Source organism: Coregonus lavaretus (assembly GCF_964263955.1).
Source record: "Coregonus lavaretus genome assembly, chromosome: 4".
NCBI classification, from domain to species: Eukaryota; Metazoa; Chordata; class Actinopteri; order Salmoniformes; family Salmonidae; genus Coregonus; species Coregonus lavaretus.
In genome coordinates this window covers 40,626,969-40,646,591 of record NC_139991.1, presented here as the reverse complement: position 1 = coordinate 40,646,591, position 19,623 = coordinate 40,626,969, and the positions used below count along the sequence as shown (strand labels likewise).

Sequence of the window (19,623 nt, the reverse complement as noted above, 5' to 3'; positions counted from 1 at the left end):
GCGTCAAAATTTGCGTGCGAGAGTAGAGACAGTCAATTCACATACACTGCGTAGCGTATGCCAACTTAATTGGCATGAGAATCCATAATAAACAGTTGTAATTGTTATGTTCGCTATGTAGCCCTTGTGAATTATTGTTGTGTGTTCCTTTTGACTCACCTTATACTGTATGTCCTACGGGAGCCACCGTACTTGACTTCTGTTACGTTGGCTCACGAACATGAGGAGAGTTGTAACAAATACACCCTAGCAATTGATAAAGAATTTAGCTAGTCTCATTCTTTCTACATAGCTTTACTCTCGCTTGAACAGAGTTCCTCTAGTTTCCCAGCCGTAGGCTGCATAGGCCATTTGCCTGTTCTCAAAATCAACAAAGGTAGGCATAAAGTTATTGTTTTGAAATGTGTATTACCGGCACCGGCAGCTAAACTTATCAACACTAAATATACACTTTTTAACTATACATGTCAAAATTCCAGACGTAACAATTCACAAACAGTCTATTTTCTGGCAATTTATCCGCTCACTTTACCAGCATTGCTTCGTGTAGACGTAAGAAAAATAGACTTGCTTTCTAATTTGAAGCGCATGACGGAATTGAAGCTCTGTTTTCTCTCATTCACTACCGTGCATTCTAATTCCAGCGTATACGCGCTCATTCACGCCCGTAAAAAAACACGTTTTTCATTTGATTTGGGCTTTAGAATCACCTTTGGCAGCAATTACAGCTGTGAGTCTTTCTGAGTAAGTCTTTAAGAGCTTTCCACACCTGGATTGTGCAACATTTGCCCATTATTCTTTTCAAAAATTCTTCAAGCTCTGTCAAATTGGTTGTTGATCATTGCTAGACAACCATTTACAGGTCTTGCCATAGATTTTCAAGCAGATTTAAGTCAAAACTGTAACTAGGCCACTCAGGAACATTCACTTACTTCTTGGTAAAAAACACCAGTGTAGATTTGGCATTGTATTTTAGGTTATTGTCCTGCTGAAAGGTGAATTCATCTCCCAGTGTCTGGTGGAAAGCAGACTGAACCAGGTTTTCCTCTAGGATTTTGCCTGTGCTTAGCTTCATTCTGTTTATTTTTGTATCCTGAAAAACTCCCCAGTCCTTAACGATTACAAGCATACCCATAACATGATGCAGTCACCACTATTCTTGAAAATATGGAGATTGGTACTCAGAAATGTGTTGTATTAGATTTGCCCCAAACATAACACTTTGTATTCAGGACAAAAAGTTAATTGCTTTGCCACATTTTTTGTAGTATTACTTTAGTGCCTTTTTCACACAGGATGCATGTTTTGGAATATTTTTTATTCTGTACAGGCTTTCTTCTGTTCACTCTGTCAATTACATTAGTATTGTGGAGTAACTACAATGTTGTTGATCCATCCTCAGTTTTCTCCTATCACAGCCATTAAACTCTGTAACTGTTTTAAAGTCACCATTGGCCTCATGGTGAGTGGTTTCCTTCCTCTCCGTAAACTGAGTTAGGAAGGAAGCCTGTATCATTGTAGTGACTGGGTTTTATTGACACACCATCCAAAGTGTAATTAATAACTTCACCATGCTCAAAGGGATATTCAATGTCTGCTTTTTTATATTTACCCATCTACCAATATGTGCCCTTCTTTGCGAGGCATTGGAAAATCTCCCTGGTCTTTGTGGTTGAATTTGTGTTTGAAATTCATTGCTCGACTGAGGGACCATACAGATAATTGTATGTGTGGGGTACAGAGATGAGGTAGTCATTCAAAAATCATGTTAAACTATATTATTGCACACAGATTGAGTCCATGCAACTTATTATGTGACTTGTTAAGCACATTTACTCCTGAACTTATTTAGGCTTGCCAAAGGGGTTGAATACTTATTGACTCAAGACATTGTTTTAAATTTAGAAAAATATAATTCCACTTTGACATTATGGGGTATTGTATGTAGGCCAGTGAAAAATAAATAAACTCAATTTAATCCATTTTTAAATTCAGGCTTTAACACAACAAAATGTGGAAAAAGCCAAGGGGTGTGAATACTTTCTGAAGGCACTGTACTAACTACAACTATCAATATACCCTAACCTGGTTAACCCTCTTTTATATGTCTGTGCCATTTATCGATACTATAATTATAGTATGCACTATAAAAGGCAAGTAAACATATTATCCCAGCATGGGCTGTATTATATTTTCCTAAAATGATTTTACCAAAGATGACCAATGCAGAAAGAATGTCACTCAAGAGCATGAATATCCAGAAACAAAAGGCTTTATTTTACCCTTTTCCATTTTAACTGAGAGCTGAACTATCTCCCTCTATGGGTCCCTCTACCTCTCCTTTGTCCTTGCCCCCGGCCTCTTACTTGCTCCATTCTTGAAAACAGCAACTCAGAGGTGACCTCTTTTATGCATGAATAAGGACTGATTGCTGATTGAACAATTGTTCAAATAAGTTTTGCACATGTGCAGAAGAGGTTCGCATTCATGGGAGTCATTTGTATCAGCTGTCGCCAAATGTTTTAATTTTGTTTGTAATGATTTACTCAACTGAGTTTTGCTTCTTGTGTAGAGAGTTGCATTATGTGTGAAAGCACTTATATTTGCAAAAAATAATACTGTTGTGCTCATTAGGTTATGATGGCGATCAAGTGGACCCCAGTTTCATTAAAAGTGTCTTAGCAATCAAGAAAAACTGTAACCTGAATGGATGATTAGTAACGTAAGCTTTTTACTCACAGTTTTCGGTCAGCCACAACGCCTTGCCCATTGGTCCGTCGAAAAGTAATTCCACTCAGTGCCTGGCTGCACTGGTAGACTTGCTACAGCTGCAACAGTCCTCATTCACGAGCTTGCCGGATCACTTTGATCTTCTGGATTTGGCGGGAGAATTACCCGGCATCAGCAAACCAACCTTGCTCTTTTTAAAGAAAACAACCCAACTAAGTGACCCAATGTCTGAAACCCAGAAAATGGGTCATCCAAACAACCCAGCATTTTTTAGAGTGTACACGTTTTTTTCATGAGGCTAAGAGAAAATGTTCCTGCAAAAAAATAAAATCCTGCAATCTACACTTTTTGCCATGGCTCATAGATATTAATGTGCTGTTTTATAGCTCATCTCATGCTATTGTTCACATTTTGCCATGAGGCTGAGAAAAAATATAGCAGTTTTAAAGTTAATTTCCTGCTATTCTACACATTTTGCCATGAGGCTGAGGGAGAATTTTGCAGTTTTCAAATCAAATCAAATGACATTTTATTTGTCACATGCTTCGTAAACAACAGGTGTAGACTAACAGTGAAATGCTTACTTACGGGTCCTTTTCCAACAATGCAGAGTTAAAGATATTATTATTTTATAGAAATAGTGACACGAGGAATAAATACACAGTGAATAACGAATAACAATAACGAGTAAAAATAACATGGCTATATACAGTACAGAGAGTACCAGTACCGAGTCGATGTGCTGGGGTATGTGGTAATTGAGGTAGCTATGTACATATAGTAGGGGTAAAGTGAAAGTGTGTGTGTGTGGCGTCAGTATGCATGTGTGCGTGTGTTATGTGTGTGTAGGTGTATGTAGTGTGTGTGCGTGTGTGTATATGTGTGTGTTGGGGTGTCAATGTAAGTATGTGTGAGGGTGTGGGTAGAGTCCAGTGTGTGTGTGCATAGAGTCAGTGCAAGAAAGTTAGTTCAAAAGAGAGTCTATGTCAGCCGACGTAGGCTACGTCAACTGCAGCGGGGTATTTGATCTACGCATGTGCCAGCACCAGCAGCGCAAGCCTCACTCTATGCTTATGCGCGAGTGAAGTGAGTTCGGAAAAACTGAAAATATGCATGAAATAGTTTTCACAAACGTTATACACTCAGTGGCCCGTTTATTAGGAACACCAATCTAGTACCGGGTCAGACCCCCCTTTGCCTCCAGAACTGCCTGAAATCTTCAGGGCATGGATTCTACAAGGTGTGGCATTCAAACGTTACTCAATTGATATCAAGGGACCTAACGTGTGCCAGGAAAACATTCCCCACACCATTACACTACCGCCACCACCAGCCTGTACCGTTGACACCAGGCAGGATGGGGCCATGGACTCATGCTGCTTACGCCAAATCCTGACTCTGCCATCAGCATGACGCAACAGGAACTGGGATTCGTCGGACCAGGCAATGTTTTTCCACTCCTCAATTGTCCAGTATTAGTAATCGCGTGCCCGCTGGAGCCGCTTCTTCTTGTTTTTAACTGATAGGAATGGAACCCGGTGTGGTCGTCTGCTGCAATAGCCCATCCGTGAGAAGGACTGACAAGTTGTGCGTTCCAAGATGCCATTCTGCGCACCATTGTTGTGGCCCACCTGTTAGCTTGCACGGTTCTTGCCATTCTCCTTCGACCTCTCATCAACAAGCTGTTTTTGCCCACAGGACTGCCGCTGACTGGATGTTTTTTGTTTGTCGCACCATTCACAGTAAACCCTAGACACTGTCGTACGTGAAAAGCCCAGGATGCCGTCCGTTTCTGAGATACTGGAACCGGCGCGCCTGGCACCGATGATCATACCATGCTCAAAGTCACCTAGGTCACACGTTTTGCCCATTCTAACGTTCAATCGAACAGTAACTGAATGCCTCAATGCCTGTCTGCCTGCTTTATATAGCAAGCCACGGCCATGTGACTCACTATCTGCACGAGCGAACCATTTTCGTGAACGGGGTGGTGTACCTAATTAAATCAAACTATTATATTAATCTGACAATTCACAATAATCGTATTATTGTGTGCTGACTGTGTTCTTATTGGTCAGTCACCGGAATCGGCTCGTAACACCAACACCAGCCACACTACACAATATAGGCAAAGGAAATTGGTACTTAATCGGTAGACTTAGACCCTGTCACACTGAACAAGCCAAGACGTCCGACAATCGTTTACAATGTAAGAATTTACCCACGACATGGAAATTTTGTCTGGGACGACAAAATCGGGGCATAAGACGGCTAACTGCAAAGGCTTTTAGGTGGCTGGAGTCTTAGACAATTTTTTGGGCCTTCCTCTGACACAGCCTGGTGTAGAGGTCCTGGATGGTAGGGAACTCTGCCCCAGTGATGTACTGGGCAGTACTCACCACCCTCTGTAGCGCCTTGCGGTCAGGTGCCTGCAGTTGCCGTACCAAGTAGTGATGCAGCCAGTCAAGATGTTGTCAATGTTGCAGCTGTAGAACTTTTTGAGGATCTGAGCACCCATGCCAAATCTTTTCAGATTAAATTGTAAACGATTGTCTAGGCAGGGTCTAGGACTACCGATTAAGTACCACTACGTGTGGTCGTAGGCTCCGACAAAGTTCTAGCAGTGTCCGAATTTCTTTTGCCTTTATTGTGTAGTGTGGCTAGTGTTACGAGCCGATCCCGGTGACTGACCAATAAGAACACGGTCGGCACACAATAATACGATTATTGTGAATAGTCAGATTAATATAATAGTTTGATTTAAATGTTTACATGCTGTGGAAGAAGAACAATTTCCTAATAATCTTGTTTACATTACATATCTGAAGTCACTCTACCTGATGGGATTTTGACAAATGCACAAAATCACCAATCAAAATAAACGTTCTACCACAGCGACCATGTTATTTTGGACATGCACTCAGTGGCCAGTTTATTAGGTACACCACCCCGTTCACGAAAATGGTTCGCTCCTGCAGACAGCTGTCGTGCCCTTTTCACAACTGTGTGGGTGTGTGTGGACCATGTTAATTCCTTAGTGATGTGGACACAGAGTAACTTGAAACTCTTGACCATCTCCACGGCAGCCCCATTGATGTGGATGGGGTCGTGCTCACCCCTCCGTTTCCTGTAGTCCACGATCAGCTCCTTTGTCTTGCTGACGTTGAGGGAGAGGTTGTTGTCCTGGCACCACACTGCCAGGTCTCTGACCTCCTCCCTATAGGCTGCTTAATCGTCGTCGGTGATCAGTGCTACCACCGTTTTGACATCAGCATAGTCTTGCGTGGCCACGCAGTCGTGGGTGAACAGGGAATACAGGAGGGGACTAAGCACACACCCCTGAGGGTCCCCGTGTTGATGGTCAGCATGGCGGATGTGTTGTTGCCTACCCTCACCGCCTAGGGGTGGCCCGTCGAGAAGTCCAGGATCCAGTTGCAGAGGGAGATGTTCAGTCCCAGGGTCCTGAGCTTGGTGATGAGCTTGGTGGGCACTATGGTGTTGAATTCTGAGCTGTAGTCAATTAACAGTGTGGGCAGTGTGGAGTGCAATAGAGATTGCATCATCAGTGGATCTGTTGGGCTGGTATGTGAATTGGAGTGGGTCCAGGGTGTCTGGGATGATGGTGTTGATGTGAGCCATGACCAACCTTTCAAAGCATTTCATGGCTATAGATATGAGTGCTACTCGGCGATAGTCATTTAGGCAGGTTACCTTAGCGTTTTTGGGCATGGGGACTATGGTGGTCTGCTTGAAAGAAGTTGGTATTACAGACCGGGTCAGGGATAGGTTGAAAATGTCAGTGAAGACACTTGCGAGCTGGTCAGCACATGCTCTGAATACACGCCCTGGTATTCCGTGTGGCCCAGCGGCCTTGCAAATGTTAACCTGTTTAAAGGTCTTACTCACATCGGCTACGGAGAGCAAGATCAAACAGTTGTCCAGAACAGCTTGTGCTCTAATGCATGGTTCAGGGAATGCTTGCCTCGAAGCGAGTATAAAAGGTATTTAGCTTGTCTGGTAGGCTTGCGTCGATGGGCAGCTTGCTGCTGGATTTCCTTTTGTAATCCGTGATAGTTAGCAAGCCCTGTCACATCCATTGGGGGGGGGGGGGGCACACGGACCTACAAGGGGCCCACAAACTCCCCCAAATGAAAAATAATAATAATTGGTTTGGGGCCCACTGGAGGTTGGGGGCACGTGGAGAAGCATACATTAGATTTGTGTTTGGAGCGAGGGGGTGAGCTAGCAGTGACTTGACTGTATGGGGCAGGTGCAGGACAGGACAACATAGCTGATGTATCAGCCATGACAGGCTGACATATGCTTATGGACAGAGAGGTGCTAGAGAAGGGCCCTCCAAGGCACGTGCTAATGCTAACACACAGCTGGGTGCTCACAAAGGTGTACGGCTATTAGGCTGAATGGATGCATCAAGGTGACTGGGATGGGGTGTGTGGAAACAGTTTGCAATAGTTTTGCAATAATTTCCAAAGTGAAGGGATGTTTTTCACTATGTTCATTGCTCACCTGTCCAGTGCTATGCAGCACAGGTGTAGGATAGATGCAGTGGTCAGAAACACATCCAACGAGGTCCTGACCAGACAGAATATCTCCCCATACCTCCATTGACCTGTGGTCAGCTCAATGGCTGCAAACGGCATGACAACCACAGCAACCAGGAGGTCTGCAAACGCCAATGACACTATGAAGTAGTTGGTCTTCTTCTTCCTTGAGGGAGAAGGGGAACAAAAGCATTTTCATGAATTTCCAGAAAGGCGCATGAGAATTGTCGACTGATCTGCACTAGACAGAACAACCTTTTTTTCTCATAACTCTTTAATACCATACCGCATAAAGATAGAACATGACAGAAACAATGCCAGTGTCTAATGTGAGAACAGCTGCTTTGTTTGTCACCCAATAGCCAGAAGGTGGCATATTTACCAGTCTGTCAATCACTCTAAAGCAGTGGTTCCCAACTCCAGCCCTTGAGTACCCCCAACAGCACACAGTTTTTAAACTTTGTTTCCATTGAACATGCCATTCCAATAAAGGCATTTTAATTAATTATATGAAGAGTGCCTTGGTCCTCCTTTCTTTTTGATGACTAATTTACCCCTTTTACCATAGAGCACCTTCTGTCTACGAAACCTACTATTGTGTACCTTAGCAACGCTTCCCTTCCTTCTTTTTTTCTACAAGCCCACATTTTTTGTTGTGCTTTAAAGGGGTCACATTTCTTCCTCTGAGCACTTAGGCCTTTTCTCAATTGGATTTGCTCCTGCGTCCTCTCTCCTCCGTCCTCTCGCCTCCTTTTGAAAAGGGTCAAAGTTAATCGTGGAGAGGCGGCGAGGCGAGGGAACGTAGACGAAAATGCGCTTGTATGAAAATTGTATGAAATGACTTCTCCACTCGCGCGTCATCAGGCAAAGTACGTTTACAGGGGTGGATCCCCAAATAAATGTGTGCAATGATCTTTTTTTTTTACGTTAGTTGTGAAATACATTTTATAGATAAAAGGATAAGTAGCATATTGTTTTTAAACGTGTGCATGATTTTCTCCTTCGACAAAAAACAAAAGCTGATTCAAAGTGGATGTGGCAGATTTCAAAACTCTTCCACAAAGGACTTAGGAAGGATACACATGACTATACACTTTTCCATTCGCTACTTGACCACTTATCGGTTTCTGGGTCACGGAGGAGAGAGGACAGAGGAGAGAGGGTGGAGCATGGACTTTTGCCCAAATTAGAAAAAGCCTTTGATTTGACAGGGTGTGACCTACATGTCAACAGGAAGTGTGCTTACCGAAGATGTCTGTCCTTGCAGAGCGCCACCATCACCAGCAGGTTTCCCAGTACAGTCATGATGATGATGATGGAGAGGAAGATGGTGAGAATGACCTTCTCCAGCGAGTTCAGCACATGCTCCATGTTTACCACTTCATCGACTGAACTGCACAATCAAACAATTACTGTTATTAAGGTCATTATCATAACATCATTTAAATATGATTGATAAGCACATGACTCATAATCACAAGACATGTATGAATGAAGACCTTTCATAACATAAAAAAAATTAAATAAAACAATAACAGAGAGCATTTGATGTGTGGGCTGTGTGGCCTCTAAATGGTATTTAGTTTAGATGTTTCATATAGATCACATCACAAAAATTAATTAAGTTCCTTCTCATGAAATAAAAGTGATTTGAATTTAATTACTCATGTTCCACTGTGTGTTTGTACTGTTCAGGTGGGTGGGATTCTGTGGCCATCGCTGTTCATCTGCATGGAGGGTGCTAAAGGAGAGTCCTCCACACCAGACACTGTGGCCCTGAGGACAAACACAAGCAGGCAGTTCATCACAGCTCTAATACTAATACTGTGAATTATTCAAGTCTACAGCTTTAAGACTGTATCATGTTACAGCTGTAATACTGTACGATGTTACAGCTATGATACTGTATGATGGTCCAGCTGTAATACTGTACGATGGTACAGCTGTAAAACTGTATGATGGTACAGCTGTAATACTGTACGATGGTACAGATGTAATACTGTACAATGGTACAGCTGTGATACTGTATGATTGTAATACTGTATGATGGTCCAGCTGTAATACTGTATGATGGTACAGCTGTAATACTGTACGATGGTACAGCTGTAATACTGTACGATGGTACAGCTGTAATACTGTCCGATGGTACAGATGTAATACTGTACGATGGTACAGATGTAATACTGTACAATGGTACAGATGTAATACTGTACAATGGTACAGCTGTGATACTGTATGATTGTAATACTGTACGATGGTACAGCTGTAATACTGTATGATTGTACACCTGTAATACTGTATGATGGTACAGCTGTAATAATGTATGACGGTACAAAACCACTATTTACCCACTCTATACCTGTCTTATTGCCAACAGTTATAAAGTTAATGTCATAACCCACTATATCTAGTATCTAGGGCCTCCTGTAGCTCAGTTGGTAGAGCATGGCGCTTGCAACGCCAGGGTTGTGGGTTCGATTCCCACGGGGGGCCAGTATGAAAAATGTATGCACTCACTAACTGCAAGTCGCTCTGGATAAGAGCGTCTGCTAAATGACGTAAATGTAAAATGTGTGTGAGGTTTCTCTCATGTTACTGTATTATGGTTCTATGTCAACATAGTTGAGAATATCCCTCGATGGTCAACATTTGGCCTTGATATAAGACAGCTACAGTAGATAACAACTACAGCCTGAGAAGGGATTTCTGGATGGAGATCAACAAGTATGGTCTGAATCCCTCAGACGTTGACAAAGCAATTGTGAAAGAGCAAACAGAGGGCAGTGGCTGCATGTGTCTGCACTGCGTGCTTATGACCCACAAATCTCCCCTCCGCACAAAGCTTAGCGGCTTGACAACAAACAGAGACACACGTGCACACTGTGCACCCACACACACCTTACAGAACAAACACAACACACACAGCCAATGGAATGACAAAAATATCTGCCCTATCTGTATTTCAATGACATTAAAGAGAGCAGAGAAAGCTTTTAGACAACGCCACCATTTTCTTTGACACACTATTTCTCTAGAGGTGTCTAAATTTCCTAACATAAATGTGTCATCTTTCAGACAGGGAGTTTAGTTAAACAGGAAGGTTTCCCTACACAACACGAGGAAGGGAGACGAGTTTTGGCACATTATTATTAACAGGGAGTCGTCTGTGGCCAAATCACATCTCAGCCTCCGAGGAGGGGGGGGGCAGTGGGTCCAACTCACACAGGACTGCTCTGCCTGGAGCCCCTGCTGGGTAAATACATGGGGACAGTGAGAGTGAGGTGGGAGTATGCCGAGATCCAAGTGGGTAAATACATGAGAGAGGACTGACGTGTTTGCCATTCTAGAAGACTCCTCATTCTAATAGAGATCACACCCTAAGGATTGCTCTTCAAAAGAAAAGCATGTCTCCCATATTGTACAATATTTCTCCATAATCTGCCAGGCTTCAGTACTCCATGAACAGTTTCTGATGGAATGACGGACCATTCCAGAGCAATTATATGCTCACAAGTTACATTCATAAGCATGTAATCACAGTGGAATGACTGTCAATCTATTGCATTCCATGAAATACACAACACCAAACCAGAGTTTGACACTGTCCTCACAAATATATAATCGTTTGACACTGTCCTCACAAATCACAGTTGAGATCCATTTATCCTTGACCCTACACTGGAACATAAAGGACACCTCTTGCAAAGAGGAGATGCATTCCAGGAACACAAACACACATAGCGATGCCATCACAGCCTATTTCACAATGCTTACTCTGGGTCCTCGAAACACTCTCTGGGAATATCTTTCATATATGGCTTCTATTTGTGTTCAAATACCTCAGAGAAGAATAGTTAATTTCCCATTCCAAGGCTTTGAGGCAAGGAAATCCAGTCAGGTTCAAGCATAGAAACTGTCCAAAAACATTCAAATGAATAGCTTGTTGGAGAGTCAAAAGTCCTCAGCAATGCACTACAATAGTTTAGAAATAGGAATGTCAAGCAGAATGTATCCAACACACTGCAATCCTGTGAAATAACTGCAATCCCAGTGCACTATATTTTCATGACCACAAACCAAAGGATTACTAGTAAATTGATAATGACCATGTGATCACAGTTCCCTGGAAAGTCTGTCTAACCGACTCCATAGTGAGCCAAAGTGACCAGAATCTGGGGACAAAATAAGAGTTGCTCATTTTCTCCCCCCAGGGATGTCCCCTGACCATTCTAATAGAAATTACTAATCCAATTGAAAAGAAAAAGCATACAAATGTCTACCATGAGTTTCAAATTCCCCATTTAATTCCCAAGACAAATGAAGATAAGTATTGTCATTATCAATTACAAGACTAAAGATAGCTTTAGTATTTCCTAAAAAGTCTTAATTGAATTGATCATGCAGATGATCATGCCATGAATGCAAACTAAACTTACTGTAAAAGCCTTGATTGAATCCCAAACCATTTACCAGCGCCTCCATATAAATCATTTGCAAGTAAATACTCCAAAACAATTTCACACATCATTTCACACATCTTCCTTTAAGAGGTCTGGCATGCTGTGGATTTACATGTGAGGAGGAGGAGGGTCAAATCTGGCCACTGGACGCTTGGACGTCTCCATGACAAAATATCATACCACTGTAGTGCTCCCATTGCTCAATGAGTGATTGTCCTGCTATCATATTCACAACCAATGAATTTCAGAATACACTGAAATACATTTTATTGAAAAGCTTAGAACTGCATGTCTTTGAATCCTAAAATAGTAATATAGTTGAACTGGAACTGGATAAATAAAATCTTATTTTTTACTACTAAAATCTATGAAAAGAACACTTGTCGCCTTGGTTCATTTTCATCCATAGTCCCAGGATGTAAAATCTGGGCATTTCACTTTCCAGTGTGTTCAGGCATACTTCTGTCCCAACACATTCAGCCAAGGAGCCGAGTTTAACCCAAACAGACTTGCGGGAAGGGAAATTGAAGGGAATTTGAGAAATAGCATACTTGTAAAGTTTGGCACCTTGTCAAACTTCTGTCCCACATTCATTTGTTACAAAGTGAGAGAATCAAAATAACTAAATCAGAGATCCCTGATATGTTAAACCCCTACCACCATCACAATCCGGAGTTATTGAGAAAGTCCAAAACAGATTAATTGAATTACAGTACATTATATAACATTAGTGGAGGAATAAGAAAAAAGTTATGACAAATGCTGCTCGCATAATCAGATCTGACACCTTCCCACACTGGCTGTCTTTACCATATGGCTATTCAACAGGCAAACAGGTTAATATTGTACGCACCTCCACTGACCACATGCCACAATTTGTGTAGTTTAGTTAATTTTTGAGTATGGAATATATAATCTAACCATGCTATAATCTCAGCCACAGTAGTTTAATACAGTAAGAGTAAGTAATTGCAACAGTGGGTTGACAGTAACTATACATATGTAGGATCTTCATTTGAGCCAGTTTGCTACAGCAGGAAAATAATCCTGCAGCAACAAGAAATGTGAATTATTATGTGTATTATAATTAATGGACATTTTTGTAGGGGTTAATACATTTTTTCGTAACGGAAAATCAGGTCTGACATTTTTAAGTGGAAATTACAAACTTTTTAAACCTCAAAAACACTACAAGTAAAACATTTCCTGTATTGCAGGAAAGTTCTCCTGCAACAGGGTGATCAAATTAAGATCCTACATCTGTACCAGTAGTTTGGACAGTGTGTTCTACGTACCGTATGTTCTATGTACAGTATGTTCTGGGACATTTCCTCTAATGGCTGACTAATTCTAATTCACATGACAAGCATTTCAAAGGCTCTAATTTTCTCCATAAATAACAGCATAAAGAAGACAAACGTTTCCATGTGCTTAGGGAGACAATCTCACACGCTATGCAAACCAACGACAGGGACAGGATGAAAACTCAAACTCTCATTCCGTGCAAAGAAATATATTTTATGAATTGAGCAACTTAGATGACTGTAATGATTTGTGAAGGAGTTAGTGACTATGCAGGGACACTTAGAGGAGTTGTTGTGAAGCCTGTGATGGGGGTTAATGGAGAATGAATACAGACACACCAGGTACCATGGAATAAAACAGCTATTCACTACCATCAGGCAGCTGTGGATGTAGTTTTCCCTCTGTTCGGTGGAAACTGACTAAATCTCCATTCTCTCATGGCACCACATGGCAGCACTGTCAAGATCAATGATTCCTAGATGCTTGGGCTAGGGACTGTAACTAAAGCTATTGAGTGTATGATACATTGTTGGATCACACTTCTGCTAACAGCCTCTACATGCAGATAATTGGACACAACATCCTGCAGCATACTACTTATCAGGATAAGGATGCTTTTAAAATGGAACAGATATGATAATTGAATTTTGTCAGAAGTGGAGCTTGAAAGTGAAAACAACCTAAAACAGAAAGAAACTAAGGGAAAGTAGTAGCAGAATGTTACGGGTGAGGTACACTGGAGCACTAGTAGAGACAGAGACTCATAATATTGTGTGCAGTCACCTGGAAGGCACAGCGCTAGATCTATAGCCTAGTTACTATCTTCCCAATCATGTCTGCTGGTGCCTTAAAAGACAGGGCAAGTTCCTAATCATGCTATAGCTATACATGCAAACATCCTCTTGAGAGTATTTCATCAAGGCTATACATGATGCTTTGGATATGAATGAAATTAAACAGGATTGGTCACAGCATAAACATTCCTCCCGGGGGGTAACATTATATAATCACTGGAGCTCTCCTAAACACTGCAGACCTGGTAGCAACTGACCTCTGTGTGTGTGTGTGTGTGTGTGTGTGTGTGTGTGTGTGTGTGTGTGTGTGTGTGTGAGAGAGAGAGATCAAGAGAGAGCGAGAGAGAGAAAGCAAAAGAAAGAGAGAGAGAATGTGTTTACTCTGTGCTGTTAAATGGATGTGAATGTTTGCCATTAATGGTTCAGTACTTTCTAGTCTCTTTTAACCTCCATTTAGAACTGGGGTGTTGGTTTAGCTGCGGACCAGCCAGCCTGATCTCTGCTCTAATGAAATCCACAAGGTGTTACACTATAAAACCCAACAAGGTGTTATACTATAAACCAACCCAGTGAGTGATAGGCTACTGTTTACTAAAGGGTAATAAAGTAACAAGGATCTAAGGAAAATTTACATTTAGCGTGTTGATGAAATGAGCTTGCAGTAGCCTGCAGACCTTGAGCCTCATTTTAATATCTGATGATCATGGCATATTCATTTCCACACATTATTTAAACTAAAAAGTGCATGTTGGTTCTGAAATAACTATTACTAAGCCTACAATTATTTTTGTATAGCCTACCAAACAACAAACACTTGGATCTACACCTGGAGCAAACTGCAAATAGCACTGCTGGGTGATTTAAAAAGTAATAGTCAATAATCAATAATATAATAATACTTAGCAAAACATTTTATATTTAATTTACAATCTGTAGAAACTATGAGAATAGAAAGGTTAAAAACTTTTGTAAAACATCACAGCTGAAAAATATATGGCAAATAAAAATAAAAACTGGATGGTGTTCAGAGATAGATGGAAGGGGTTGAGTGGAACAGAAGGGTAGGACTAAAAACAACAAGATAATTAATGTAAAATATACTGTGTCCGACAAAAGTATATAGGTTCAGAACTTTTGTGAAACAGCACAGTTGAAAAATATATGGCAAATAGAAATCAAAACTGGATGGTCTTTAGAGATAGATGGGAGGGGTTGAGGGTAGCTGAAGGATGGGACTAAAAACAAACAAAAGATAACTATTGTAAAATATACTGTGTCTTTAAAATGTATACACTATGTATAAGCTGAAAGTAGAAGTCTAAGTGTTGTTTTCCATTAGTTTAGTCCAATTAGGGGAGAGGTGGTAGGGTTAGGGGAAAATAATACATGAAAATATATTTAAACATCTATATATTTTATATATATATTTACAAAAAAATATATGGGGGATTGGAAATGATGCAGACAATTACATTGATGGAAGCCACAATCTATCTGCAATATTAAAGCTGATCTACCCCCTAAAAAAAATACACTTGGATTTGCCAGTGACATCATATCATCATCAAGCAATTAAATGCAATGTTAAGTTATGGACAATAGGCTAAACTGTTCTATGCCAGTTTGTATGAAAACTGGGTTAAGAAAACGAGTGCACTTCAATGGACAATGCTATGCACAAAAATAGCAATTTAAATATGATACTGCTCTGTTCACAATCAAATTAGCTACCCTATCATAAATAACAAACTAAAAGTAGGCTGTTCCTAATCACGGACAAATAAAGGCTAGATAACTATCTCAATTATAACATGCATTCATTAGTTAATCAAATTAAAATAAACAGCCTATACAATTCAGGTTTTGTTTGGGGGTTTTGGGTACGTTAATAACCAAATTCTGATAATGCCTACTTCAATCATAGTCGGGTGTAAGAGTACATTTGCTGAAAGTCTCGTGCGTAATTGTGTTATGCACAACTATATTGCCCATGCAGAATATCCTCAGACTGTACTACTACAAACTCTTCAATTAGGTTATATTATTTTCGATGTAACCAATTCATTTTCAGTGTCTGAATAGCTACATAAACCCCCAATGCTGCTGAGAGGTTCCGAATTTTATGTCAAAGTTTTCCTCACCTTTAGGGGTTGGCAGCTCGGTTTTCGGGTTCGAGCAGCGCCCTGGGTTGCTATGGACTCTCATATTCCATAGGTGTCACGGATTAATTAAACACACCAGGCAATGACCATTGAGTGCCATAGGTGCGGGAAAAGGAGATGCCATCGTCCGCGAGCCGATGTGCAGGAGAATAGATGAGTGGGTCACAGTTTGCAAATGAACTAAATTGAGGAGTTGGGCAGTAGATGGAGAACACATTTCTAATGCCCGCTTCTGCCGGATGAGAGAAAGGGTTGACTAGACCGCCACCACGTGGTCCCAATAAGGAGACACTAGGAGACCACATTTACATTTACATTTTAGTCATTTAGCAGACGCTCTCATCCAGAGCGATTTACAGTTAGTGCATACATATTTTTTATTTTTTTCATACTGGACCCCCGTGGGAATCGAACCCACAACCCTGGCGTTGCAAACATCCCTGCCGGCCATTCCCTCCACTACCCACATCTTTCCCTCTGTGCCACATTTTATTGTTCAAATGCTGGATACTTAGATTCATTTTTGTTTGGACAACTGTTACTTTGATGGCCAACTTCATTGTCCTCTCTCCCTCTATGCACTGACATTACTTGCCTCAGAATGTGCATAGGTCTACAGCTTCAAATAAAACAAAGTCGATTTATAGTATTTTTGCAACTATGGACACTTTTGGCATTTCTTATAAAAAAAAAAAAAATGTGTTTCATGAAATAAACTTTTATTAACAGAGATATTTTGTCAGGAACCATAAACTGGTATTGGCTGTGACCATTTTATTCGACAATACATGGATTTTTCCCAAAACACCTTCTGCAGATATCATTACCATCACATCATAAAATATTCAATTTTAGTTTAAAACTGAATGACAAACACAATGGGTTTTGGGGTTGTTGGATTTATCTGTCTATAGGGTTTGGTACTACCACATTAAGAAATAACAGAGTTATGGTAAATTGCATTAGTTGTTAAAAAATAAGTGGGTGGAAATAGATATATACAATATCATTTATTTCTATAAAGACAGTAAAATATCATTTGAAAAGCAGTGTTGAGCAGGGGTATACCCATTTTATACAGACGTTTGTCATGATGTCCACCGAGGCTGCCCCTCCTCCTTGTTCGGGCAGGCTTCGGCGTTCGTCGTCACCGGAGTACTAGCTACTGCCGATCTCATTCTCATCACTCCACTTGTCATGTCTTGTCAATCACACACACCTGGTGCTCATTCCCCTAATTAGTATGTGTATAAGTGTTCCCTCTGTTCCCCTTGTCTTTGTGAGTAATTGTTTTATTGTGAGAGCATGTTAGCTCGGTTGAGCTACGCAACGTTGTATTTATACCAAGGTGGATGTTTTCCCTTGAGCTTGGTCCTTTTGACACTTGGGGCGTTTGATATATGTGAACGCATTAAACTCTGGACTTCGTAATTTTACCTCCTGCGCCTGACTCCTTTATTTCACAGAATCACTCACCCGATATGGAGCCAGTAGGAGAAGACAGCATGCCTGGAGTTGTAGCAAGGGTTCAGGAGCATTCATCGATGCTAGCCAGCTTGGGAGAAGCGATGGATCGAGGAGGACCCGATCTCTCGAGACCAGCTGGTCAACCGGATCCAGCTACCTACACCCCAGCCCCTGAACGGATCCAGATATCCCGGCCACCAGCGTATGATGGGACGACGGCGCTGTGTAAGGGATTTTTACTCCAGCTGGAGTTATACTTCTCCAGCATCAGACCAGGCTTTGTGGGAAAGCCCTGGAGTGGGCCAACGCAGTGTGGAACAAGGGAGGTTCCGCACTGGAGGACTACGGGGAGTTTGCTCGCCTCTTTCGGGCAGTTTTTGATCACCCGCCTGAGGGTCGAGAGGCGGGCGAACGACTGGGCCATTTAAGGCAGGGGACGACGACCGCACAGGACTACGCACTGGAGTTCCGGATATGGGCAGCGGGGTCTGGGTGGAACAAGCGGGCCCTAATCGACCATTTCCGGTGCCACTTAAGAGAGGACGTCTGACGGGAGCTAGCCTGCCGGGATGCCATGCTATCATTCTCCCAACTGGTAGACATGGCCATCTGGCTGGACAATCTGCTGGCAGCCAGAGGACGTCCTTGTAGGGGTCTGCCCGTTCTCACTCCAGACGATTCTGACCCAGAGCAGATGGAGCTGGGAGGAGCCACCGGTCGAGGAGGACAGCGACAGGGCCACTCTGGTGGCACGAAGGGACAATCCACTTCACGTCAACGTTCTTTTGGGTCTGGAGGTGGTAGGCAGGGTACTCACGCATCACCCCAGGTAACGAACACCCAAACGTGTTCAGAGCCCTTTGCGGCGCATTGTACTTTACCTATCTCCTTCCCCGATCACTTGGTATTTTCCCAGTGTAAGGCGCTAGTCGATTCAGGCGCAGCTGGGAACTTCATGGACAGGGCATTTACACGCCGTCACAGCATTTCATTGGTTCCCCTATCCATTCCACTCCCCATCAGAGCACTTGATAGTCAACCATTAGGGTCCTGGTTGGTTAAGTAGGTTACGGGTTCAGTCACCATGATTACGCAGGACATGCATGTTGAGCAGATCAACTTTATGATTATTGAGTCTCCTGCTTACCCTGTAGTCTTGGGTATCCCGTGGTTAGCCCTTCACAACCCCAAGTTCTCATGGCCGCAGAGGTTTCTTACGGGGTGGTCGCGTGAGTGCCAGGGTAGGTGTCTAGGTGTTTCCGTTGGTGCAACTACGGTGGAAAGTCCAGATGGTATCCTCACCGTGCGCATTCCCCCCGAATACCATGATCTGGCTCTTGCGTTTTCCAAGATGCAAGCGACTAAATTACCACCTCATCGGGAGGGGGATTGCACGATAAACCTTTGGGTAGACGCTGTACCTCCCAGGAGACATGTGTATCCCCTGTCGCAGGCTGAAACGGAGGCTATGGAAACATACGTCACCGAGTCCCTGCGCCAGGGATATATACGTCCCTCCACTTCACCTGCCTCCTCAAGCTTCTTCTTTGTGAAAAAGAAAGATGGCGGTTTACGCCCGTGCATTGATTATCGATTATCGCCCGTGCATTGATTAATGTGACGGTACGATTCAGTTATCCTCTTCCCCTCATTCCTTCAGTGATTGAGTGAATGCATGGGGCCCGTTTTTTCACAAAATTAGACCTCAGGAGTGCCTACAACCTGGTGCGTATTCGGGAAGGGGATGAGTGGAAAACAGCATTCAGCACAACCTCAGGGCATTATGAATACCTGGTGATGCCCTACGGTTTGATGAATGCTCCATCCGTTTTCCAGTCCTTTGTGAACGAGGTGTTTCGGGACATGCTTGGTCGCGGTGTGGTGGTCTACATCTGACATCTTGGTGTATTCCGCTACGCGCGCCGAGCATGTGTCCCTGGTTCGCAAGGTACTGGTCCGACTGCTGGAGAATTATCTTTATGCCAAGGCAGAAAAGTGTGAGTTTTTCCAGCAGTCAATCTCCTTCCTCGGATACCGCATTACTACCACAGGTGTGGAGATGGAGGGAGACCGCATTTCAGCCGTGCGTAATTGGCCAACTCCAACCACGGTAAAGGAGGTGCAGAGCTTCCTTGGCTTTGCC

At 42.4% G+C, this 19,623-nt stretch overlaps 1 protein-coding gene and 1 long non-coding RNA gene across 2 annotated transcripts in view; one reads left to right on the top strand and one right to left on the bottom strand.

Moving 5' to 3' along the window:
- The window catches only part of LOC311128225 (5-hydroxytryptamine receptor 4-like), a gene marked incomplete at its 5' end in the record, with an annotated part of 73,140 nt that extends 64,131 nt beyond the window's left edge, over positions 1-9,009 (bottom strand). The window contains 3 exons of the mRNA XM_084160258.1: positions 7,258-7,458; positions 8,539-8,685; positions 8,981-9,009. Of these exons, the coding sequence (XP_084016384.1) occupies positions 7,258-7,458; positions 8,539-8,685; positions 8,981-9,009 (377 nt within the window). The remainder of the gene's footprint in view (positions 1-7,257; positions 7,459-8,538; positions 8,686-8,980) is intronic.
- On the top strand, positions 220-9,074 carry LOC311128226. The gene is made up of 3 exons (XR_014613198.1): positions 220-376; positions 8,526-8,622; positions 8,988-9,074. It is a non-coding gene; the product is annotated as an uncharacterized lncRNA (long non-coding RNA).
- The last annotated feature ends 10,549 nt before the right edge of the window (positions 9,075-19,623 follow it).